At 47.0% G+C, this 26,425-nt stretch overlaps 2 protein-coding genes across 3 annotated transcripts in view; one reads left to right on the top strand and one right to left on the bottom strand.

Moving 5' to 3' along the window:
- Nucleotides 1-14,819, bottom strand: part of Selenoi (selenoprotein I) — a 38,178-nt gene extending 23,359 nt beyond the window's left edge. Inside the window, exon 1 of the mRNA XM_076559196.1 lies at nucleotides 14,605-14,819. Coding sequence (XP_076415311.1) covers nucleotides 14,605-14,661 — 57 coding nt within the window. The 5' untranslated portion in view covers nucleotides 14,662-14,819. The remainder of the gene's footprint in view (nucleotides 1-14,604) is intronic.
- A 183-nt stretch (nucleotides 14,820-15,002) lies between these two features.
- The window catches only part of Adgrf3 (adhesion G protein-coupled receptor F3), a 30,973-nt gene continuing 19,550 nt past the window's right edge, over nucleotides 15,003-26,425 (top strand). For both annotated transcript variants that reach the window (XM_076558650.1, XM_076558651.1), the window contains exon 1: nucleotides 15,003-15,106. The gene's annotated coding sequence lies outside the window, so the exon portion shown is untranslated. The remainder of the gene's footprint in view (nucleotides 15,107-26,425) is intronic.

Below are 26,425 nucleotides of genomic sequence, written 5' to 3'. Positions count from 1 at the left end.
TTAAAGGAAAACAATGGTGCAAAACAGTCCTGGAGAGCACATCTATTGGTATCCTATGCCCTCTGGACAACAACACTAGAGTAGCCATCTAATAGGACAAAATGTTAAGTGGTCAGGTATTATTTTATGACAAGAGGGAAGGGTCACAGAGGAAGTACACAGGCCAGCCCAAAGCATGGACTTAATCCTAATGTGGCTGTTTCATTCACATACACCAAGTGCAAACTGCCAGGATCATCAGTAACTCATCCTTGCCTCTCAATCAACTTTATAATGTTACGGTGTTTCAGTAAAGACAGTCACATCACTGAGCAGAGATAGAGCTGAGTGATAAAGCACTGAGTTTAGGCACTGGCACTGAGAGAGAGGAGAGGAGGGGAGGGGAGGGGAGGGGAGGGGAGGGGAGGGGAGGGGAGGGGAGGGGAGGGGAGGGGAGGAGGAGGGGAGGGGAGGGGAGGGGAGGGGAGGGGAGGGGAGGGGAGGGGAGGGGAGGGGAGGGGAGGGAGGGGATAAGGGGAGGGGAAGGGAGGAGAGGGGATAAGGGGAGGGGAGGGGAGGAGAGGGGAGAAAAGAGAAGAGAAGAAAAGAAAAGAAAAGAAAAGAAAAGAAAAGAAAAGAAAAGAAAGGGAGAAAAGAAAAGGAAATATATGTGTACACGTTTTCAGTTGTTACAGTTATTATACAGGATACGTAATATGCATATTGTATACATTAAACACAGACCAGGCACTTTCTCAATCTCCTATATCCCTCTTAATCTACAGGGGTCTATCTGTTCCCCCTCACACACACCATTAAGACTCTTACTGGACAACTCTGAGTGACCTTTCTGTCCCACTCACCTGTGCACTGAATGTGACAGCCCTTCTCTCAGTGGGCAATCACAGGATGTGGTATGTGACACATAGTGAGTGCAATGTTAGACTTTGCTATTATTACTACAGGTGCTGGGCACCCAAGGGGTGACAAACTTTTCCCAGTAGAAAAGCAGATTGTATAAATGAATGAACGAACACAAAAGTTAGAGTTGTACGGTAGGTGAGTTATATTATACCCCAATTACAACTGAAATATTTAGTAAGAAATGGGGGAAGGGAGAATGGCAAAAAATTTTAGCAGATAATTATATGTAAATATGTACAAGTTATGCTAATAATTTACACACACACACACACACACACACACACACACACACAATGCAGGATGGCCTCTTCTAGGCAGAGGGGAGAAGAGATATAAAACTAGAAAGAGCCAGATAGAGTGATGCAAGCTTTGATCCCATCACTGACACTGAAGCAGGATGATGAGTTCCAGGTCAGCCTGGGCTACATAGTGATAACCATGTATCAAAAGAACCCCAAAATGCCAACAAGATGGCTCCGCAGGAAAAGGCATTTGCAGCCAAGACTGACAACCCAAGCTCATCCAAGGGACCACATGGTGGAAGGAGGGAACCACTCCCGGAAGTTGTCCTCCCACCTCCACACAAGCACATGCACACACACACAGACACACACAGTGCATCAGATGTCACCACATGGGAGCTCCACAGAAAGGAGGCACCTGCACTGGCAGCACACCTGGCCCTCCAGACCTAGGTGCCTGAACGTAGTCTACAGCAGAGATGACTCAGTGGGAGTGCCCTGGCCTCCACTTAACACAGTGTACCCAGACCATGGCATGGAGCCGGGGGCCAGAAAAACTGGAAAAACACCCATTTCTAGCCCATCTGCTGCAAACCAGAGCTGGAAGAAGTTCAAGTGAGGAGGAAACAGTTTAAGGCACAACGTGAGCATCTAATGAGCGCCATGTCCGAAACTCCATTTATTCAAAGAGCCTCGTTCATCAACTCTCCATAATTTTGAATTAAATAAAAAAGGTTTTGTTTTGTTTTGTTTGTTGTTGTTGTTATTTTGAGACAGGGTTTCTCTGTGTAGCCCTGGCTGTCCTGGAACTCGGTCTATAGACCAGGCTGGCCTCGAACTCAGAGATCTGCCTGCCTCTGCCACCAGAGTGCTGGGATTAAGGCATGCGCCACCACCGCCATCTCAAAAGAAAATCTTTAATAGATGGCATTTCAGCGTGAAAAAAAAATCTCTTTTTATGTCTGACACTTTAAACCTCTACTCCAGAAGCCCAGAATAAGTTAAGAATAATATAAAGTAAATACAAAAGGGCCATTTTACCCTCTAGGATCCTAATTTGACATTCAATAGCAGTCAGTGAGCTCAAGTATACTAGAGCAAGGAGATCAGTGTGCGCTTCAGGAAACGACAGCCCTCACCGACACTCAGCTCTCCACCTAGAGCCATGCTTTCCGAAGGCCACACACCACGTAACCCAATCTTCACCGTCCCGTGAGTCACAGGGAGTAAGGGTGACCATGACAGCTTCACTATGCGGGGAAAGCCAGTACAGACTAAAGGTGCTAACTGACCCGACAGGGTGTTGGCTTGTGTTTGTTGGGTACACTTTGACTTTGTACTGCGATGTTCTGGTTCGCCCCAGAGAATGTGGCCCCAGCAACTCATCCAGGGAACGTCTAGCATGGCTTGCTTTGGCTTCACAGTCTACAGGGCATGTGTGATCCACAACTGAGCAGTCTGAATGACCTGGCTCTTTAAGTACTTCCGGTTACCAAGGACCAAAACCCTCACCCTTCCCAAAAGAAGACAGTCTGATGCTAAGCAACTTTTCCATACACTAAAAAATCCTCCACCCCAGTATCTCAACCCTGTGTTTCAATCTGCTCGACCAAGTTAAGCAGAGGAGGCCTAACTAGCAGGCCTCTCGGCACCTGGCGATAGCCTTCCCTACCACAGCAACTTGCCCTCATCTGTTCCCACACGTATGCCTTTTGTGGCTCCTCAGTGGTTGACCAAGGGCAAAAGGCAACTCAAGTGATGCTGAGTGGGAAGGAAACAGGACCAGAAGGCTCCTCAGACAGCTTATGTCCTCTGGCAACAATCTACACCCAGGCTTCAGATACCTTCAGTCACCTGGCCCCTCAGGACTGCCCCACACAGGCCACGGGGCCACCCTGCTCTAGACTAGCATGAGGCTAGCCGCCACAGGCAAAGCCTAAGACTACACTGGCCACTGACACTTTATCTTGCTAGACTCAACTCATTTGCTACACTTCCCAGAGAGCTTTATTTTTAACATCTAATGAAATTGCCCTAGAAAGGTAAGGGTGCCTCCCAAACTCTCAGCATGTAGTTCTAGTCATGCTAATAACACCATCCCTTAGGTCTTATAAAAATGCCAATTGAGGTAAAACTTCTAGGCCACTCCCTCGGGATGGCTATTGCATTAGATCTCATCATTTTTATTTGGATACAGAACTCTGTAATGTCATCTAAAGCAATTATGTAAGAGACTTTCATAGTCGGGGTGAAATCCACAGTTACTCGAAGCAATGTTTGCCCAAATAGCCTAAACCAAAAGCTGTTTTAATATTCCAACTGGAGTCGGGAAACAAAGCATAATGAATGCACTCTTCCCCCATCCGTAGGCTACAATATTTACGAATACCTGTGCTCCCTGACAGAGGCTGTGCTACATCACTGGCGGGAGAATAGTGAAGAAAACCAGTGTCTGGTGAGCTCATTGAGTCTGCAGTCTAACGTGAGCTAGGTCGGAAGGGAGAGCACGGTACACATCACGAGGCAAGATGAGACAAGCTATGAATGACGTAAACTGTGCTGTGGGAGGGAGCAGGCAGGCAGGCCGACAGAAGGGAGGCACTATGGGGAGAAGAGCCGAGCCTGGAAAGGCTGCCACACACCAAAAATACCAAGAGCCACCGGAGGCTGAGGCAGAGGGATTTTCCCCTAGCATTTTTAAGAGAGGGTGTGGCCCTGCCAGGACCTTGGTTTTCTAGCCTCTAGAACTGTGAGAAAACAAATTTATGTTAAGGCCACCTACTGCATAACAACTCCTATGGCATCTCTGGGAAACCAAAGAAGATGTGACCTATCCCCCATTACCTAGTCAGAGTGGTCAGACCAACTGTGCCCCTGAAGGTGAGAAGGTAGTCAATGTACACAACACAGTATCAAGCAAGAGAAGCTAGACCTGAAAGAGTATGTTTCTACAGGGTCCACGACATGTATGAGGCTTAAAAGAGAAGCCATGAGCTAGAGAGATGACCAGTGGTTAAGAGTATGTACTGCTCTTGCAGAGGACAAGAGTCTGGGTCCCAACACCCAGGTCAGGTGTAGGTGCTCCGGGGTGTGTGTGTGTGTGTGTGTGTGTGTGTATACCACATGGTACCGGCAGAGGCGGACGAGGGCATGGGACCCCCTGGAACTGGAGTTACATGTGGTTAGGAGCCAACCAAGTGGGTGCTGGGAACTGAACCTGGGTCCTCCGCCCTTAACCACTGAGCCATCTTTCCAGCCCCCTCCACATCATCACGGGAAGCTGCCCTAACCGGTCCCCTGTTAACAGTACCATACTGTACTTGTCTTATGTTTTGTGTTCAAAGGACAATTTTATCAGCTCCCTCACTTAATATTATAAAGTCTATATGAGAGTATTAATTGCCATTTGACAGACTGTAGAATCACCTGGGAGATGGGCCTCTGAGCATGTGTGGGATTATGTTAACTAAGGTGGGACCCACCATCCCTGCCCCCCTGGGCAGGGGTCCCTGGACGGTGGAATGGAGAGCAGCAGCTGAGCAGCAGCATCCACCCCTCTTCTCCTGGCCGTGGATCTGATGTGGGCAGCTGCTGCCAACCCCAGCTGCCTTGGCCTCCCTGTCATCAGCTGGGAGGGAAAATCAATCCTTTGTCTTTTAAGTTGCTTTGGTCAAGAGTGTTTTATCCTAGCAACAGGAAAAGAGACTAAGGTAACGACTACCTGTCCCCATCTTACAGATAAAGGGGCTATAAAATCCGACCAGCACAGGTAATAAATGGGAAGGTCTAAGGTATACATCCTGAGTCCAGTAAGATGAAGTCATCTTACAACACTCCAGTGAAACTGATTGCGTTGCTGTAAGGCAGACGATGCCGTCTTGACACAACCATAAACTCCTAGACCAGTGGTTCTCAACCTGTAGTTACAACCCCTTTGGAGCGGACGACCCTTCCACTAGGGTCGCATATCAGACATCCTGCATATCAGATACTTACATTACAATTCATAGCAGTAGAAAAATCACAGTTAGGAAGTGGCAATTTTAGGGTTGGGGGTCACCACATGAGGAACTGTATTAAAGGGTTAAGAAGCACTGTCTTAGATTCATTACAGTATAATTACAAGCTCTCCCAGAGATTTTCTCTCCCAGTGTGTGGTACATGCCTCTCACGGTGATTCCAGTGAGTCGCTCGCTCCCTTGCATCTCCTCGATGGCTCATTCTCTTCCCGGAGGGTAGGTAGAACCTGTGGCTTGCTTCTAACCAACGGGGCACAGCAAGGATGACGGATGTCCCTCTTTCCTAAGATGTACTATAAATGTGACGGCCAGAGGTCACCCTCTGGCACTCTGTCTCAGAAGCCACCCACCTTTTTGTTTTGAGAGAGAGTGGTGTTCTCTTACAGGAACCTGGCTCACTGACGAGGCCAAGATGGCTAGCCAGTGAGCCCCAGGGACCCATCTATCTCTGCCTCTTCAATACTGGGTTTACAAGCATGTGCCACCATGCCTAGCCTTCTTATATGAGAACTAGGGCTCCTAACTCAGGTCTTCACGCACTTTATCAACTCTCTTCCCAGCCTGAGAACAGACATGCTGAAGCCTGGTTGCACATTCTCAGTACTCGGGAGGAAAGAAGAGGAAGACACATCTCTAGTAAAAGGCCAGCCTGGGCTACACAGCAAGACTCTATCTCAAAAAAAAAAAAAAAAAAAAAAAAAAAAAGACTTAGGGGTACAGCTCAGCAGCAGAGGACTTGCCTAGTGTGGACAGATCTCTGGATTTGACCTTCAGTACTACAAAGAAAAAAAGAAAAAGAAAAACCACAGCTACTTGATGTTTGAGAGCTAATATATGCATATTACAGTAAGATAACGTCTCCTTCACATCCTTTTCTTGTGATACAATTAATATTTCTTTGATGCAGGGTAGTTCTCGAAGTGTGGGTCTCAAACTGAACACAAATTATTGGCCCTAACCAGATCCACAGCATCAAGGCCCCCAAGAGTGGGACCACGCAATCTGCCCTTTTTATTTGTTTGTTTGTCTGTTTACTTGTTTTGGAGAAAGGATTCCTGTGTATCCATGGCTGTCTGGAACTCTGTAGACCAGGCTGGCCTTGAACTCAAGAGATCCACCTGCCTCTGCCCCTAAAGTGTGGGAGGGCGGAATTGGGGGGGGTGTTAAAGGTGTGCACCAGAATCTGCCTTTTTAACAAACCTTTTTGAAGGGAAACTAAGCACAGACTTGACTCCTCACTGAAGGAAAAACTATTAGTAAGAGCTTAGTGGCCACACAGACACCTCCTGGGGGTGATGCCAAACATCACATTGCAAGCAAAAGGCAAACACAGTTTTAATAAACATCAAATATCCATTTAAAGCCTGCCAAGTGCAAGAAAGCACTGTGCCACAACAAACATGCAAAAACATTAAGTCTAAACTTCAAATGCATTTGGGGGAGGGGTATGAACCCTGAATAGAAACTAAGTTTCTTACAGTGTCTTCATGACTATGAGGCTCTAAGAACTACACCCACAGACAACATGACTCAAAGAGTATTGAGGTCTCATTTCAGTGAGCATTGCCATTTATATCTGCTAACAAGTCAGAGCAGACTGGAGAATTACAGCCAGGAGAGAGATGGGCAAGCAGTGACGACAAGCAGGTCCACCTCAGTAAGGGAACGGAAATAATTGTTGAGGATCTGGCTATCAAGCATATGATAATAAATGCATAAGGTCCCTGCAGATTCTTACATAGGAGAGTTGTATTTGAGGAAAAATACTTATTCTGCCTGTTGTGTTATGTATAGAAAAACAGGAAGAAATCTGAGAAAGACTACCAAACCAGAGGATGCTTTGACACATCCCTATAATTCCAGCACTTGGGAGATAGGCTGGGCCCTTCCATATCCATCATTAATCAAGAAACTGTCCCAGAGATTTTTGCCTACAGGCCAATGAGATGGAGCCATTTCCCCAAGTGAGGCTCCCTCTTCCTAGATGACTCTAGTTTTGGGTCAAGTTGACAAAAAAAACAACAAGGTTTGTTTGTAGCTTGGGACTTGGGACCCTGGGTTTTTGAGGAAAGGTAGCATGTACCCCAAGCTGGGCTCTTAACCGAGATCCTCATGCTTCAATATGTCTGTCCTGGAGCTGGGAAGATACTTGAGTTTATAAAGCACACAAGGCCCTGAGTTAGATTCCCAGCACCCACGTAAGAAAGCTATGCATGGTAGTACATAAATATTACTTGGTATAACCTCAGGGTGAGATTAGTGGGATGTGTTTGTATGTTATATGCCACTTAATGTTACAAGCAGGGAAACGTGAATGGCAGGTTTCAGTTTTCATACACTTAACACTCTATACCAGGCCCTTGGCAAATATTAACTCATTCAACTTTGAAAATGGTTCTGTGAAGTAAGAACTATCAAATTTCACAGAAGAGAAAAGCTAGAGAGTTCGGAATGCCTGTTAAAGACCACACAATAGAATGTGTACTTCTTACTGAAATATTAGACCCCTACTATTTAATAAAAATCATTCTCATTCTTAGAGCTGTGAGTGAAATGTCCCTCTTTATCCACAGTTTCACTTTCTACATCTTCAGTCAACCACAGGAAATATTAAATGCAAAACTCCAGAAATAAACAATTCATAAGTTTTAAATTTTAATGCTGTTCAGAGTGTCGAAGAAATCCTCTTCCTGCCCCATGAGGTGGGGATATGGACTGTCCCTTCATTCAGCACATCCATGCCATACAGACTGCCACCCATTAGTCATTCGGTAGGGACCAAAGTTTAGAGATCGATTATTGTGGGATCACATTATGTTCAAAATCATATTCCCAATGCTGGTCACTCATTCACTCAGCTCACCACTAGGCACTGTATGTCACAGGAGCACAAGAAGCGTGATCTAGAGTGAGTGTTTTGACAGAGATCAAGAGAAACCATGTTAATGGAATTTTTATTAGAGTATACTGTTACTGTTATTAACCTCTTGCTGTGCCTAAGTTACAAATTAAACTTTACCATAGGTTTGCATGGCTCTGTAGCAAAATTCCATGACAAAGTTCTGTGTTGCCTCAGGGCTGAGGTATCCACTGAATGTCCTGGACTACAGGACATAAGGAGTCAACTAAATGCACGATAAGCCCACCTATGGCACTTGGGTTTCCGTTGCACATTTTCTCATCTGCAAACCATTAGACACGTATCTGATTATGCTTATTACTACAGGCTAGTATTCCAACCTTATATAGCTTGTACCAACAAGGAATAGCTTACACTCCACTCCTAGGTTGAAGAGGCAGCATGAAGAACACAAACTCTAGATCCAACTGTCTGGTGTCAGATCTCAATCCACTGCACTGTAAGTGGAAGGAGGGGCCTCGGGTATTTCCTCCACAGCACCTGCAGGGGAGTGACCTTCTCCCTGGACTACTGAGCCTCTCCCTGAACCAGGCAGAACTCCCCCATCCACTCGCCTTTTGTCCTTCAGGATATGATTCTTCAGGAGACTTAGAAAGGGAAAGAAGGAAGGAGAGATAGAGGAAGGAGGAAAAGGAAGGAGTGAATTTGAGATATGGTCTTGCTTTGTTGCCCGGGTGGCTCTGAATTCCAGCCTCAACCTCCTCAGTGCTGGAAGTACATGTATGCCTCATCACACCTGGCAACTGCCTACCTTTTCCTAAAATCCCTAGAGTATTTCCAAGGCTTATTAATATACGTGCTAGGAATGATCTCATCAAGGCAACTGAGGTGCCACTGATGATGGGTTGTTCCTGAGTAACATTTGACATCTAGGCATTGCTGTATTTACATGTGAGATAACACCACAGGCAGTGTGCAGTCGAAATACAATCAAAAATCAGTAATTCCTCATACTATTTCTACTGAGACCCGGGAAGCATGCTAGTCTTTGAAATTACAGAAACTGTTTCTAACAGAGGACAGCTCGTTCACAAACGATAGTTGGTGCTTTGTTTCCTTTTGATCTTTTGAGACAAGGTCTTGCTATGTAGCCTGGGCTGGCCTCAAATTCTTGGTATTCTGCCTGTTTCAGCCTCGGAGTGCTGAGATTATAGGCATGTGCTACGATGCCCAGCTTGCGAGTTCTTTAGAACAATTTGTTTTGTTTTAATTCTAAATCCACAAACTATACTGTGGTGATATATTGTGCACCCCAATAAAGCTTACCTGGGGATCAGAGGACAGAGCCAGTCACTAAATTAGACATAGAGGTCAGGCAGTGGTGGCTCACATCTTTAATCCTATCACTCAGGAGGCAGAGATCCATCTGGATTTCTGTGAGCTCTTGGCCACACTGGGCTACATGAGAGAAACAGAACCAGGCAGTGGTGACAGATGCCTTTAATCCTCCCAGGAAGTTATATGGCAGGACACAGAAAGGTGTATAAGGCTTGAGGAAACAGGAACTCACTCTCTTGAGGCTGAGGATTTCATAGAGGTAAGCTAGTGGCTGGCTGTTTTGCTTCTCTGACATTTCAGCGTTCACCCCAATATCTGGCTCCGGGTTGTCTATTAATAAGACTGTTCAGCAATTTGTGTTACACTATACTTATTTATGTGTCACCATCCAACAAAGTATGCCCTACCTTAGTTTACTATAAAGTCATGGAACCTGTCATCACAGCACTTGGGAGGGACAGGGAGGAAGACCAGGTGTTCCAGGGCATCCTCAGCTCCATTAGACTTTGAAACCACATTGGTCTACAAGAGACCCCATTCCACACAAAAATAGTAACAAAGGCATTTTAAGAAAGAATTTTAAAGCATTACAATACAGTGCTTCACAAAGCCCTGCCTCACACAACAGCTACCTCCCTCCACCGTCCACCTACCTACCAGATCCTGAATCATCCCTGGCTCCTCCTTACCTTTTATCTGTCCCTACCCTCCCCCCAATACCACCCCCAGCTACCCGCTCAGTTACCATGTTCTGTCCGTCTTAAAGCAGGGATGGAAAGGACAAATGAACAAAGAAGACCTACATGAGATACGTGGACCAGTGGGGAAACGGTAAACTGGAGAGCGAGTGCTCTATTATTCATTCATGCTTTCTGGAGGTTTTTCCATTTTGTTGTCGGAGACTCTGCCTCACAGTGCCCAGGATGGCCTGAAACTTGCTGTATAGCTGAAACTGCCCTTGATATTCTGTCACCTCCTCAGAGATGCCAGGCTCATAGAAGCACGTGCCTCCTCACCCAGCCATATTTCGCCCCCTACCCCGTTTTCAGATAGAGTCTCTCTGTGTATCCTTGGTTGGCCTCTAACTCACGGGGACCCACCTGCCTCTGCCTCTCTGGTCCAATCATGCCCAGCCATATACCTTTTTAAAAGAAGTTAGGCACGGGGCCTGAACCAAAAGAGGAAGTTCAAGGACAGTGTTGCCCAAGATTCTGATTTTTCAAGAGCATCTGGAAATCTGAACTTTTATGGGAAAGAATGATTTTTTAAAACAAAGTAAGGGCCAAATTAAATGTATCTGCTGGATAAATTCAGTATGGGCTTACCGGTTGTGACCTCTTTTTAGACTCTCCCTGCCCTTGCTAGGTGTGGTAGCTCATGCCCGCGATCCTAGTCCTGGGCAGGCTGAGGCAGGGAGATCAGCAGTTGGAGGTTCGCTGGGCTACAGATCAAGACTGTCGAGGAGGAAAAAAAGGGAAGGAAGGAAGGCGGGTCTCTGCTCTCTTGGGGGACATGGTGACGCAGACCTGTCACCTCAGGACTCTGGATACTGAGGCAAGAGATCGGGAGCTTAAGGCACACTGGGACACTGACACACACAGATAATCTCTAGTCCCTCTTTCCGGTCCCCATTGCCGTAATAGTCAGGCCTTCAACATTTCTTAGGTGGGGATGTATTTATTTATCGGCATCAGAATCACCCCCACACCAAGTGATTCTGATACCCAATAAATGTGGGCCACAGACACCAACCCACCGAACAAAATCACTCCCGCTCTGCCAGGAGCCTGCCTTCCTCGCCAGTTTCACCGGCCACGTCACCATTAGACTCAAACACACATTTTGTGGTTCTCAGAAAATCTCTCAAGCCCATCTCTCAACGCATGGCTCTCATCCGACAGGCTGCCTTTTCCCTTCCGCATTCTCTCTACTCAGTTTTCATCTTTCTGGACCGGCCTTGCCCTAACCTCCATCACCTCTGAAGTCTTCCTCGGGTCTAACATCCACTCTCATCCCTACCGGTGTGTGGTGTCTCCCATCCTTTTCCACGGCACCCGGAACTTACGACCTGAACTCGCTGTTTATAAAGGCTTGTTTACCCCGTCCCTAGGCCGCCCAACTGGGCTCTTTGAAGTCAGGAATTTCAACTTAGCTTAATTTTGCAACCCCAGTGCTGTGCCTGATAAGCAGATCTCCCATAAATGCTTGCCAAATAAATAAAATTACACTGTATGGCCCACTGTAAGACCAAAGGCCAGTTTGGATTCTGGTTCTCTGGCTTTGCTATCAAGATGCAAATGCCGTTTCTCTTTCCAACTTCTTAATTGTAATAGTAACAAATTCACAGTAACTACAGTCCCTGTACCAGGCAGTTGTCATTAGCCACCTAAATTAACTACCAACAGCAGAAACCAATTCCTGCAATTCTCCTCTGGAAACTAAACAAGGTACTTAGCTCGTTTCCCCTCTAAAGCAAAAGGATACAATGTGACACCAGGCGCAGCACTATAAATTAAAACTGCGCCTTCCCTAGGTCTGACTAAGCAAATCACAACAGTTTAACCCATGGAAGTACAGATCCCTGGACAGTGAGTATCTGTTTAGTAGGAGCAAGGAAAGGGGAAAAACAGTGAGTAGAGGAAAGGAATGATAAACCTCACGAAGGTGGACTACTTCAACACAACTGTCTGAGGTCGCTATGAAGCAAGGGAGCAGAACAACAGCACTTCTAAATTGGCACCCTCATATTCAAAGCGAAAATTCAAAAGAAGCCTTCCGGGACCCACGTGTACCGCTCCTTTTTACCATATTTAAAATATCTACTATTCTTTCCATTTCCATTCCTTCAGTATTTACTGGGCATCTCTTTGGCTCAGGATGCTGTGGAGACACCGATCATGTTGAACCTGACAGCTATGAGCTCTGCCTACCTAGAGCTCCCGTCCTAACACAGAGGGCAGACAGTCAACTCATTCTCCAACTAAGTACCGAGCAGGGCTGTGTTCAACACTCCACCAGGGGACACAAGTGTTACGAGAGCACATAAAACAGAATCCACGCCAGGCTTTCTTCTGTACTCACAACCATCCCTTTCTTACTACAGAAACCTAACTACCGCTCTGTGAACACCCCCTCTCGGCGGCCACGCTGTGCACACGCCAGGTTTCCACAAGTCGCTCTCAGATGTACCTCCGGGGACGACAAAGACATTAAATTGGTTCAAAAGTAATTTTTTCCACCAGCTGTTCAGGGAGTATCATTTTTTTTTTCCCTCTGTATCTTTTTGCTGTATTATAAAAGGTCACACTGGAGAATAAAAACCTCTTTAAGTGTGTTGACTGCACATTTGGGGGTGGTGTTTCAATTCATGAAGCCATAAAGCACGTGCTCTCTGAAGACCACACAATGAGAAAGAAAAGATCTCTGTGTATTAATTCACAAGCCGACAAAACTGACCACACAGATTCCTTTTCTTCGGACACCTCTGATTCTTTCTTTAGATAGGACTGTGGTATAGTATTGAGCAAAGAACCTTCTTCTACTACAAGAATGTTAAAGTAATAAATTTGTATTTGACTTTGGATGTGTTCCGTCCACCCCCCAAAAAAAGCCTCATTGTAATTAAAATAACATAAACAAGCTATTTTAGTGAGTTAACACTGGGGCACTAGCTAAACTGACCTTTGTTTTCCAGGATGATAGGAAACCTGCCCTCAGACACAGGAACTGAATCAGATAAGGGCGGAGGGGATCCCCACAGAAAACCACACTGAAATGTCTGATAAAAAGTAGGACTTTTCCTGACTAGCGGAAAACATAAACCTAGAAAAGGCTGTAAGGAAAACAAGGTTCACTAAATACAACTGCTCTTTTATAAAAACTTGCTCTAAATGTCAGGCTCTAGGAAAAAGAAAATATTTTAACTGTCAATCTTTACAGAATGCAGCACATATTTTAAAGGGGAGGCGGGGAGGTTGAGGACACAACAAGAGGTATTAATAGCCGAACACAAGCTGAAAGGCCCTGATCCACGTTAGGCTCTGGGACTTCTTCCCAGTTACAGTGTTAAGACAAGTCACCACCTCAATTCAGAACGGTACGGTCCAATGCTGCTTCAAAGAGGGATATCCTAGGGCCTTCTAGAGCCCCTCGGAGTTTTTTTTATATTCTAGTTAAACAAAATTAAGACACCCTCCCCCAGATATTCATTCATTGCACCAATGTTTGCTGGATGCCAACTGTGCAGTGTAGTAGCACTGTGCTTTGACCATGCCTCATCATTCGGACATTCTATTCTATTCGACAGGCACATTAATTTCATAAAGGAACAGACTGCTCTCAGGAAAGGCTTAGCAAAGATGAAACACCAAAGGCCCATTATTTCAGGCTAAGACGACTAGATGGCCAGTAGTTCCCTGGTGGGAGTACTAAATCTGGGTGAAAACCATCATTTCCTGGGGGCGGGGGATCATTACGTGCCAGGCTCTTTCCAACCCTTTACAATCCACTAAGCATGACAGAAACTCACACTTGGGCTAAGAACCTAATAGTGGGGTTTTCAACGACTCGCCCAAAGCCAAACAGAAACTTGACTTTGGCATCGGGTTTCTATGTGCTCGAAAGCCGGCGCGCTCTTTGCACTACACACAGTTCCTTCTAGCGCACAATGTGTCTCAATCAGCAGCGCCAGCGCCACGAGCCACAGGGGAAGCCTCTTTCCAGAGGCAGGGTGGAGCGCATCTGCACGAAGGCCTGGAGAAGTCACTTCCCCTCCCCGAGCATCCCCCAGAGGACCATCCCGACCTCCCGAAGTTGTAAGCACTGACAGGCAGATGGGAAGTTCATTCAAACGAAGACCACGAGAAGGGCACAAGGAGGGAACAGACAAGACACCCTCTCTGGAAGAGGCTGGGAAAGCACAGCAGTGACAAGTAATAGGGAAAAGGGGAGAAAGGAATTCTCTCGTTCTCTTCGGGTGCCCTAAGGAAAAGGCATTCTCCCGCGGGGTGCGGAGACCGGGCGGCGGGCCTAGGAGGATCCCACGCTCCCCGACCGCGAGCCCCCCCTAGGATCCCCGCAACAACGCCCGCCGGGCGCGCCACGCGGCAGGCACAAGGTGACACGGACCGCGCCGGCCCCTCAGCCGCCAGGGCGCGGCCAGGGCGAGGGGGAGAGGGGCGGCCGCCCGCCCGCCCGCCGGCCCGCCCGCCCGCCCGCCCGCCGGCCCGCTCGCTCGCTCTACCTTGTACTTGTCAAAGCCGGCCAGCTGCTCCGGGCTCACGTATTCGTAGCCAGCCATGACGGCCCGAAAACCGAACGCCCACTCCGCAGCGGCAGCGACCCTCTGCGACCGGGCGATGAAACGCGGGCAAGCGCACGGGCACTGTGCAGGGACGGGAAAAGCCTGGGCTGGTAAAGAAGGCAGAGGCGCGCTCCGCCCACCGCGCACGCGTAGCCGGCCCGGCGCGCAAGCGCAGACCCCCGCGGCTCCCGCCCACTCGGGTAGGGACGCCACCCTTCGCACGGCCCGCCCCTAGCGCCGCCCCCACCCAATCGGCGCGGGCTGGCCACCGCCAAGTCCCGCCCTCCCGCGGTCTTCGTCGATTCATTTGCTAGAGTCAAAATAGGTGAACTGCAGTCAGAGGAGAGGTGAAGGGTCGGCTTCCCAGCAGCCTTTGCTCTGGTCTCTGGTCTAGGACCCGCGGGGCGGCTGAGTGGGGTTCCCTTATAGCCTTGTGGTCTGGGTGAGTGTGCACGCGGGAGTTCGGGAGCAAGGGCGGAGCCAGGTTCCTGCCCCGGCCGGCCTCGAGCTCCTGGAGCCTCGGGAGCCCTGGATTGATGGTGCCGGGAGAACGGGAGACTGGGAGCGGTCCAATAAAGGGACGTGAAAAGCCATCGGAGTCCGTCCCCCTCAGATCGGTGTGGCGTATGAACCTTGGACTGCGTCGTCCAATTCCACTGGTTCAATCCGGTGCAAATTCCAATTGCTTAAATCTCCTCGATCTCCCATAAAACCATTGATCTCTCAGTCTCGACGAGGCCTTAACTGTGTTTGCGAGGGGTGTTTTCACACAACTAGATCCCAGAGCATTGCAGAAAGAACGAGTCATCAGTGGTTACTATGTATCTAATAATAGGAAATGTGTAATAATAATTGCTACTTTTTATTGCGTGCCCTACCTGCCGACAACATGCATAGATGATCGCCAACCCATTAACATTGAGATGAGAGGTGTTTTCCCCACTTCCTCTAGCACAAAACGAGGAGTTGTGTATCCCCAGGACCAGCAAAAAGAAATTCAGATTACATTACCTCTCCAGAGACACTTATTTGGTTGGAAATGGTCAACCCAATTAGAAATATAGTGCTATTGCTGGGCGGTGGTGGCACACGCCTTTTAATCCCAGCACTTGGGAGGCAAAGGCAGGCAGATCTCTGTGAGTTTGAGGCCAGCCTGGTCTACAGAGTGAGTGCCAGGACAGGCATGACTGTTTCACAGAGAAACCCTGTCTCGGGGGGAAAAAAGAAAAGAAATGTAGTCCTATTAAAATGACTACCTCAGTGAGTTCGCCTGACTGCCTAGTTCCTGGAATGAGGGCAATTAATTTGAAATTTCCTTTTATAAGCCTTAGAGTCATTCACTTATTAGGACCTAAGATATGCCAAGCCCAATTTTTAGTTGCATCCTCCTTTCTAAAGTCTAGGTAGTGTGAATGGGTGGGGTTGTTTTTGAGACAGGGTCTCATAATGTAGTCCCAGCTAGCTGGGAACTCATAATACAGCCCAGACTAACCTCAAATATTATCAGTCTCTTAAGTGCTAGGATTGTAGGTGTGAGCCACCACACCCAGCTCTTAAGTGTACAATTCTTAATGAACTGATGCATATAAAGTAGTTGTTAAGCCAGGATAAAATCTTTTCTATATATTTCTTCTAGTAAGAAAGGGATCTTGCCCTCAAATGGTTTTTAAATATAAGCCTTGTACTATTCCACCAGAAATACAAACTTCATACTTAACATATTTTAATTACTTTGGAAAACCATTAAAAAGTGATATGATAGGGCTGGAGAGATGGCTCAGCTTTTAAAATCATTGGCTTTTCTTCCAGAGGGCCTGACTGAATTCCCAGCACCCACATGGCAGTGCCAGTTCCAGAGGATCTGATGCCCTCTTCAGGCCTCCAAGAGCACTGCATGCACATGGTACACAGACATGCAAACAGGCAAACACCCACTAGTACATATAAAATAAAAATTAATTTTTAAAAAAGTAGCATGGGTGCAAGCTAATATTACTACATAAACTGCATTTGTTACTTCCTAAGGAAGCAAATTCAATGTGGCTTTTTGGAGGCGGGTGTTTTTGAGACAGGGTTTCTCTGTGTAGCCCTGGCTGCCCTGGAACTTGCTCTGTAGATCAGGCTGGCCTTATACTCACAGAGATCCACCTGCCTCTGCCTCCTGAGTGTTGGGATTAAAGTTGTGTGCCACCACCACCCAACTATTTTTTTTTCCCCAGAGCTGAATGTGCAGATGCACACTTAAAATTTCAGCTTGCTGGAAAGCTGAGGCAGGAGGATCACTTTAGCCAAACTCATGGTCCTCCTACCTCAAAAGCAATTTAGTAACGATGTTTTAAAGAGCAACTTTGAATTTTGTAAAGACTTCTTTGTTACCTTTAATTATGTGTATTCGTTAATTATGTATGCGTGTATGAGTATAGGTGCCTGAGGAGTCCAGAGGCATCCGATCTCCCTGAGCTGGAATTACAGGCTGTTGTGAGCTTCAGGACTTGGGTGCTGAGGAGAAAGTCTGGTCCTCAGCTTAGCAGTAAGTGCTCTCGGCTCTTGAGCCAACTCTCCAGTCCTGCAGCTTGAATTTTGTGAAGGCAAGCTTGGGCCTCTCCTTTGTAGAAGGCTGTTGCAACTTAGAATCAATTATAGCTCCCAAGAACATCTTAAACAGAAACCATAGAGAACGTGGTCCGCACTTTGACATCTTGTTGTCTGAGGGATCCTCAACAGTTCCATTTTACTCTGCCCCAGTTTTCTGTTTTGTTTTTTGCTTTTAATAATGTTTTGTTGGGGGCAGTGGGCCTGGGAAGTCAGAGGACGACTTTCCACATTTGGGTTCCTCTTGCCACCATGTGGGTCCTGAGGAATCTAACTTAGGTCGGCAGCCTTGGCAGCAAGCGCCGTTCCCCTTTGAACCATCTTTCTGTACCTTCCGTTCTCCATTTATAAAAGAAGGCGTAAGACTGACGCCAAAATCCTATTCACCTCTGACATCCAATAAAACTATGTCATTTAGCGTCTCCGATGAAACCAACTCATCGGGGGAAAGATGCTCTCCCTTCGGTTATTACACCAGTCATGTGAAATGATGTGGCTTAAGGTGGTTACATTAAAACCAGGCACACGTAAGACAGGACTTCCTGAGCCCTATGAATCATAGGGTTGGGTCAGCTTCCCCCGCACATAGAGGATGCCTAGAAAGAGAAAAGTGTTCAACAAAATTGCCTTTGGAAGTAGCCACTCTCTTGTCTCCTCTTTCCTGAATCTCACTCAAGGAGGCTTTTATGATCAAAGCAGCCCAGAGTGACCAGGGACTGTCTTCTACTGGCCTGACTGTTCCTCTTCCCAGGGTGCCACAGCAGTGAGTGTGGTTTATTATGGCTTCCTTTGCCTGCCACCTCGGCCACTGAACTTTACCTCTTTGACCTTCCTGCCCGTGTCTCTCTCTTCTCCCCCATCCCCCTCCACCAGGATGGAGACTGAGCCTAGCGCCTCACTTCCACCAGGTGGACATCTCCATCTCGAGCCCTCAAAATCAAACATATTACCCTCAAGAATGGTAATCTTAGAAAATATCAACTCACACTTAAAAAAAAAAATGTTATCTTTGTGATATCACCTGAAAAGAACTTAATTCTTGTAGCTTCTGCTTTATTTAGTCAGAAGGAAGAATGTGTCATTAGTCAGAAAGAAGAATGTTGTCAGATAAGTAAAAATAGCTAGGAAGTTAAAGAACTAATATAGTTAATAACACCAATAAAAGTTATTGAAGTCATAGAAATGAACAGAATCTTTCCATGGAAGTTTGTGATGGCTTTATTCTCGTTTTTAAATAAAAATAAGATCAGCGCAGTCCTCGGGGGAGGCTTTGCCCTGGAGGAGATAGGAATGGGGTTGGGCTGGGGGTAAGGGGAGGGTGTGGGAGGGGGGAGAACAGGGGAACCCGTGGCCGATATATAGAACTGAATGGTATTGTAAAATAAAATAAAAGGAAAAAAATAAGATCAGATGTTGTGGCTCATACTTGCAATCCCAGTGTTTGGGAAACCAACACAGAAGAATTGCTGTAAGTTTGGGGCCATCCTGAGCTACAATGTGAGCCCTTATTTAAAAAAAAAGTTAATTTAAATAAATGAAATAAAATTAGGGCCTGAGGTCTGAGCCAGTGGTGAAGCATGAGTGTTTCATATGCATGAAGCCCTGGGCTTACTATTAACCCCAGCACCAAAATAATAATACAGTAATAAAAAATAATGTCTCATAACTTTTATAGTCCTTGCCTGGGTTACAGCACTTAGCTTCAAATGCAGGAGGCTTTGGGTTCAGCCCTGGTACCTACCCTCCCACACATACCACCACCAATTCTCAAACAACTGGGCATCACTAGTCCACCCTAGCAACCAGGGGCCAGAGGGTTGTTCCCATTGTACAGGACAGAGCAAAAGAAAAGTCATATTTTTGCCTCCAAATTACTCAATTTGTGGTAAGACTTCCACTTTGAGTTGAATAATTTACCACTGGATCATACAAGTTACTATGATATGGTGTTAGAAGAAAAGGATCGGTCTAATTGTTTTGCAGCGGTCGATATCACACCCTCGGCCTCTCACATATTAGGCAAACGCTCTATCACCAAGTGCCATTGCCAAACCCTGTAAACCAGCTCCTAATCAAGGCTAAGGCTTGTAGAAGAGGAGATTAGGAAAGCGTCGAACAGGCATTAAGCCCTTTATTGTTCCTTAAAAATGAAATTTGGTGGCTCACGCCTTTAATCCCAGCACTCAGGAAGCAGAGGTACGTGAATCTCTGAGTTCAAAACCAGCCTACTCTACCATAGCAAGTTGAAGGACAGCCAGGGCTACACAGAAATCCTGTTTTGGGGAGGGGAAAAAAAGTCCTTGGCTGTACTAAACCTCAAGTAGGATTTAGCCTACTTGGTTTTTCCCCCTTTGCTTTTAGTTTTCAATAGCCGCCCTACATAAGAATGTCCAGGAACCTCTGAGTGGGTGGTCATTTATACCCCCTGTCCCACCGTGTGGGGGGTATGCCGAGAGTCGACATCGACTAGCACCTGCTGCTTCTCCTGTCGATGGAGGAAGATGGGAACCGTGTTCTCTTAGTGGCCATGTCCACCGGCTTCCCAACCATGTTAGGGCCAGCTTTGGTTCCCCAGACGTCGAACAAACAGTACTGTGAGTAATCATCTGAATCAAAGGCAGGCAATGTGACGGTTCAGAGGACAGCAGAGGCCCAGGTTGATATTGTCAGCAATCAACCGGTCGGAGCCCCTTTACCCAAGTGGGAATCCCAGGCAAGGGAGGAGAAGCCTGGGCACGGGTCACCCTCGGCGCCTTTCCTGACTCAGCAGCAACGAGCCCTAGTAGAAGATGGCAGGCAACAGCGGGCACTAGTCTTTGTTACTGCTTTCGTGCCGGGAACCCTGGGTACTGTGACCTTTAGCCGTACGGTAACAAATGTTGAGCCTTGGTTCAGGTCTAAAGAGTTGGGGGTTCCTAGCCATTAATGCCTTTTTTTTTTTTTAAGCAGTTTTCACGTTTAAGGTATTTGAAGATTTCCCCAGCCCTGAACAAGGTTGGGCATTTTAGCTTTTGGGGCCCACGATATCTGAGACCTTTGGCCTTTAATCTCTGATAGCTCTCTGGGACTTTTCCAGGGACCAGGGCCGGCAGTTTGTCCTCTGTGGTTATTTATAGCTCTGTGTGTGTGGGTGTGTGTGGGTGTGTGTGGGGTGGTGGTGGTGGTGGTGGTGTTTTCACCATGTAGCTTAGGCTAGCCTGGGGTCTTGGGGTGTGTGTGTGTGTGTGTGTGTGTGTGTGTGTGTGTGTGTGTGTGTGTGTTGGTGGTGGTTTCACCATGTAGCTTAGGCTAGCCTGGGGTCTTATTATGTGACCTCACACTCACATTACTGCCCCAGACTCCTGAGTGCTGGGTGGTGGTGATGGTGGTGTTTTCACCATGTAGCTTAGGCTAGCCTGGGGTCTTGGGGTGTGTGTGTGTGTGTGTGTGTGTGTGGTGGTGGTGGTTTCACCATGTAGCTTAGGCTAGCCTGGGGTCTTATTATGTGACCTCACACTCACATTACCGCCCCAGACTCCTGAGTGCTGGGATTGTAAGTGTGCACGCACGCCCAACGAGGCTTCCCATCTCCCTCGGTTCTCGGCTCTCAACCTAACTGCCCTCTGGCACTCTTCAGTCCCCTCTTCTCTCCATTGCCACTACCTCAGCTACCACCGGCGTGGCTGTCTCCACAGCCAGCCCCCTCTATGACAAAGATCCGAGGTAGGCCGGAAAAGAGATCGTGAGAGGACCCTGGTCCTGGGCCTCACATTGGAACAGCAGTGAGGTAGCACAGAACGACTACTCCCAGCCGGCTCCCACAGGGAACCGGACAGCGAGAAGAGTGGCATTTATGCCAATGCAATAGCCCTTCATGTAAACAGAGGACTGTGGTCACACTCGCCGTGGCATTGTCTGGCACCAGTCACAGAAGTCCCTCTGCTAGGCCACAAGGGGAGATGCTCCTCCTGTCCTGGGTGGTGGTTGCAGGATCATCTAGATTTCACCAAGACTTCCGAGGACAGAAACATCCAACAGGAACTGTTTGAAACAGTTGTGCCTGAGTTCTGCCTTCAGGAGGGAAAGCTGTACTTAAAAGCAAGCAGTTAGGTTGCCATGTGGCTTCTTCAAGGGCTAGTCTGAGGGCAGTCAGCTGGCCACCTGGCTGTTTGTCCTTCCCTGAAGCATCTGGGGTACCAGGCAGGAATCTAATAGTTCTCAGTCAGGAGGTCAAGGTGCCCTGTCTTGTAAAATTCTAGCTTATTTACAGGAAAACTGAACATCAGGAACACTTGTAATAAGGGCATTTAACATTGACGATGGTTCTTTATGGTTTATAACAATCTTAACACCTGCCCAGAGCCCCAGGAAGGGGGTCCCCCAAATCAGTCTCGGTGTGAAAGTCACAGATACAGGAACTTATTTAGACCCACATACTCACCATTTTGTTTGAAAGATGAGCGATCGTTTCTTAGAAGCATTACTGGTGAGGCTGGCTGTTAATAAAATGAGTGTTAAAAGTGATGTCAGGCAGGCAGATGGCTCAGCTGGTAGAGGCATTTACCACGCAAGCCTGATGACCTGAACCCACATGGGAGAAGGAGAGGATCCACTCCCAAAAGTTATCCTAACTGCATACACGCACGCGCGCGCGCGCACACACACACACACATGCACCATACATATACACAATAATAAATAAGCAAATGGAATTTTAACAACTGATCTCAAAGCTGTATACAGAACAGTTTGGTTTTCAGCTTTTTTTGAAGTGCGGAGAGTGACTGAGCAGCTGCGTGTTATGAACAAAGAAGTCATTGATGCCCATCCTCCCACGTCTTCATCCCCACTTTAGCTGCGCCCAAATGGAGTCCAAGCCACAGACCTTTCAGATGAGGAACCATCAGCCCTAGGATGACTCTTCTTATTTCTGATTCCAAGCTCTACTCCCATCTAATCTCAGTCCTGCAGGTGGAGTCACATGGAGCCACCGTCATTCAGCTTACTTTTCTGTGTTCATTTTCAACCTCATGGACCTTTGACAGGGTTGGCTCAGTGGTCCTTTGGTTTGGGTGCAAGTCAATGGTGCCAGTCAAGACAAAAGTAAGTGGAGCAGGAGGGCAGGAAATTTTGCTACTCTGGGATTCCTGGAAAAGCCAGGGCAGTCATTGAAGCCCCAAGATTACCAACACAAATAGCTACAAAGTAAAGCTCTGAAATGTTCATACTGGGGCCAAGGCTATTTAGCTTGCTTAATCAGAACGCAAGTTTGAACTGGCTTTACTCTTAGAAAATAAGACTAGGAACCTGAAACAATGTGTAAAGGTAAGGATTTCATGATTCCTTCGGGTGTCCTGGAATAGCAACCTTGTGCCAGCTGCAAACAGCACCAAAGACTGTAGAGAGATAGAAAGTAAAGTGGTACTCGGTCCCAGCAGTGAGTTACTACTGCGCCCTGTGAAGAGCCAGCACAGAGTCTCTCCATCCTTGTCCTCGCTCCACTCCCCGTGAGCGTGAGATACACTTTCTTCGTCAGAGAACCACCTTAAAGACAGGAATTGGGACCATAATTGGAAAGGACTTCGAATTAATACTCTGACATTCTCCAGGTGTTAGCGTTAGCATTTTGATGGGTACTCTAGAATATAGGATACAAAGATAACTATTTAAATTATGAATGAGGGCTGGAGAGATTGCTCAGCGATTAAGAGCATTACTGCTCTTGCCGAGGACCTAAGTTCAATTACCAGCTCCTACTTCAGATGGCTCACAACCTCCTGTAGCCCCGGTTTCAGGGGATCTGACACTTCTAGCCTCTGCAGGTATCTACACTCATGTATACACACACACACACACACACACACACACTCAATTAAAATAAAATCTTAAATTTTTATAAGATACAAACTACAAGAAAATACACTGTAAGTCTGGTGTAGTAGTACATATGTATAATGCAACAGTCAGTAGGCTGAAGCAGAAGGATTACAAATACAAGGTCAGCTGGGGCTACATAGAGAGACCCTGTCTCAGTAAAACACGGCAAACACACACACACACACACACACAACAAAACAAAACACCTCACTTTAAAAGATAAGCAAATGACAGCTGAGCATGGTGGCTTATTCCTCTACTAAGAAAGCTACAGCAGGAGGATCACCATAAGTTAAAGACCATCCTGAGCTTCATAGCTCCAGGCTAAGCCAGGCCACAACGTGAGACTCTTAAGAAAAAGAAAGAAAGATAAAGGAATGAAAGGGTTTTATAACAATAAAACAAATCCCTCGAAACTTAATAACCTAAAATCCCTCCCTGGCACCTGTTACATTTGCTTGTAAGCCTGTGGGTCAGCCATTTGAATTGGACTAAGTGGAACAGTTCTTCCAGTCTTATTTGATAAATCATAATCATTTCACAAGGATGCATGATATTGCACACTTTAAATATACACATTGTTATCTGTCATACCTCAATAGAACTGACCCTTTGAAAACTTCCACTTAGAAGTCAGGGCTGGCCATTAGCTCAGCACCAAGCACCTCTGCAGCAAGCCCAAGGCCCTGGGTTGACTCCCCAGCACTGAAATAATTAATTAAAAGAAAAGGACTATACAACATTGCTCCTGCGTCATTCCTCAGGCAAAAGAGACCACCAAGCCAGCCCTGGTGAGGAGGAAGAGATCCCAGCACCCTTTTCCTTTGTGATCATGGTTTGTTGGTTTGTTGGTTTTTTAAGGCTGACTTTCATTTTTTTATTAGTATTATTATTATTTGACTGTGTGTCTGTCTGCAGAGGCCAGAGAGGACAGCTCTACCCGGAGCTGAACTTACAGGAGATTGTAAGCCACCTAATGTGGGTACTGGGAATTGAACTCGGGTACTCTGGAAAAAGTAGAACATGCCCTTAACCACTGAGACATCTCTCTGGCTCCTGGTCTTGATTTTTCTTAAAGACAGGGTCTTTCTCTGTAGCCCAGGCTGGCCTGGAACTCTTAGAAATTGAATGCTGGGGTTACAGCCGTGAGCCCCAATGCCTGGCTAGATTCTACCGCTGAGGGGAGGGAATAGCGGAGTCATGAGGCAAAGGCGTTGTGAACAATCTATCACTTTATTTGTAAAGCTAAAAAACAAGAGCGCAAGCTCATTCCATTAAGAAGAGATCTGGAAAGCCAGAGATGTTCCTGTAATCCCAGTGCCCACAAGGTTGAGACAGGAGGATTGCCATGAGCTTGAGGCCGGTCTAGGCTACACAGTAAGATTGCTGGGAGGAATGAGGGTGGAGAGAAACCTGACTTATTCTTGAACTGTTACAAAATTGTTGCTTTTTTGAGATAGGGTCTTGGTCTGTGGCCCCGGCTGGTTTAGAAAGTGCCCCCTGCTTCACCTTTCCCCCCCACCCCAGAGCCCTTTAAATTATTTTAAAATTGTTATCAGGTGTGCAGGAAAAGGATGACAAAGCCAAACTCAAGTGCTCACAACTCTTGTCGAGGTGCCTTCCGCCCACTTTTCAGTCCCCCAGTCCAGGTACCAACCCAGAACTCCAGGTAAAGCTGCGCCCTGGTTCCTCTTTGTCCCTAAATCTGATTGTCACTTTCCAGAATCTCCCCTGCAGCTGGCTCCTCCCACTCCTGCTTGCTTCCTCCGCTACTTGCAATTCCCCCTGTTCTTAGGAGTTTTTCTTACACACACACACACACACACACACACACACACACACACACACACACACACAATCTCCCTGGAATACAGGATTATTCGATATTCCCAGACAGCGCTGACTGTATGTCGAATGCATTCTTTTATGCCCGATTAACTCTGTCCAGCCTTCAAATTACAAGACCTATCTTGTTCCTTTTCCTCCACAAAACTTTGTTGTTCTTTGAGATAAGGTTTCTCTGTGTAGCACTGACTGTCCTGGAACTCTCTTTATTCTCTCTGTAGACCAGACTGGCCTTGAACTCAGAGATCCACCTGCCTCTGACTCCTGAGTGCTGGGATTAAAGGCATGGGTCACCACACGCGTAGCCCAAACTTGAAGACAAATAAATAAAATCAACATGGTTTCGCTATATATCCCTGACTAACCTCAAACTCAACCGTCCCATCTCAGCTTCTCAAGAACTCCAAGAAAACATGTGCGTCTCAGTTCCCACTCCACATCACCTAGACTTGTCCCACTGCGCTCCCACAGCATCTCATGCATGCCTCGTTCACCCTTCTTATCTGTGGGAGAGCCACATCTGGATACACCTGGACCTTGCACAGTGTCTGGTATTCAAGAGGCCCTCAGTACGTGTTCATTGAGATAAGATGAATCACAAGAGAATAAAGAAATACATATCGCCGACATCAGCAAGTGCCAGAGCAATATTCATACTCATTCATACTCACTTTGGAATGATATATTAGGAAATAACTGGGGGGAGGGGGCAGGGGGCGGGACATGTTGCAAAAGTGAAAGGGACCCTGTGACATTGTGAAATGTCTCTCTGATATGCTGATGGGAACCCCAGATAGCATCGGGATAAGGGCTGGTCACCAGAAGGATGAAGACATGGTAGATAGGTGGGGCTTTTGGCTTCTACCCTCCACCTCCAGGAAGGGGAGGAGGTACAGGTTCATCACTGATGGCCAAAGATACAATCAATCATGTCTGCTTCATGAAATTTCCTTTAAAACCCGAAAGGGCTGGGTTTGGGGAGCCTCTAGATTGCTGTATGCGGAGGTCCTGAAGTTGGTATAGCCGAAGGAAAAGGGGGGATCCGAATGCCTCCCCACATCGCTTGCCTCCTGTGTCTCTTGATTGTGCGAACCGCCAATACACGGATAAAAGGAAATCAAGCGCTTCTCTGAGTCATGTGAACATCTCCAGCAAATTAATTGAATCCAAGGAAGATATCCTGGGAATCGTGGATAGCTCGTGGGTCAAAGACATGAGCAAAACAACCAGGAGTGGGTGGCAGCCTTGTGGGTGAGCCCTGGGGGTCCAAAGGTATCTTCGGGCAGATCGGGTCAGAAGTGAACGGATTTAGAAGAGACTCCACCAGTGTCTGCTACAGAATCTGGTGCAGAAATGAACGCCTGTTGACGTGGGGGGTAGAACATCCTGTCCTGATGTCAGAAGTGTTGATTGTTGAGAGGGCGGGAAAAACAGTTTTTCCTACAGCACCGGCCGCGAACCGCTTCCT

Source organism: Peromyscus maniculatus, chromosome 22, assembly GCF_049852395.1.
Source record: "Peromyscus maniculatus bairdii isolate BWxNUB_F1_BW_parent chromosome 22, HU_Pman_BW_mat_3.1, whole genome shotgun sequence".
NCBI lineage: Eukaryota > Metazoa > Chordata > Mammalia > Rodentia > Cricetidae > Peromyscus > Peromyscus maniculatus.
Note: the sequence above shows the minus strand (reverse complement) of the source record. Positions and strands in the feature narration are given on the sequence as shown.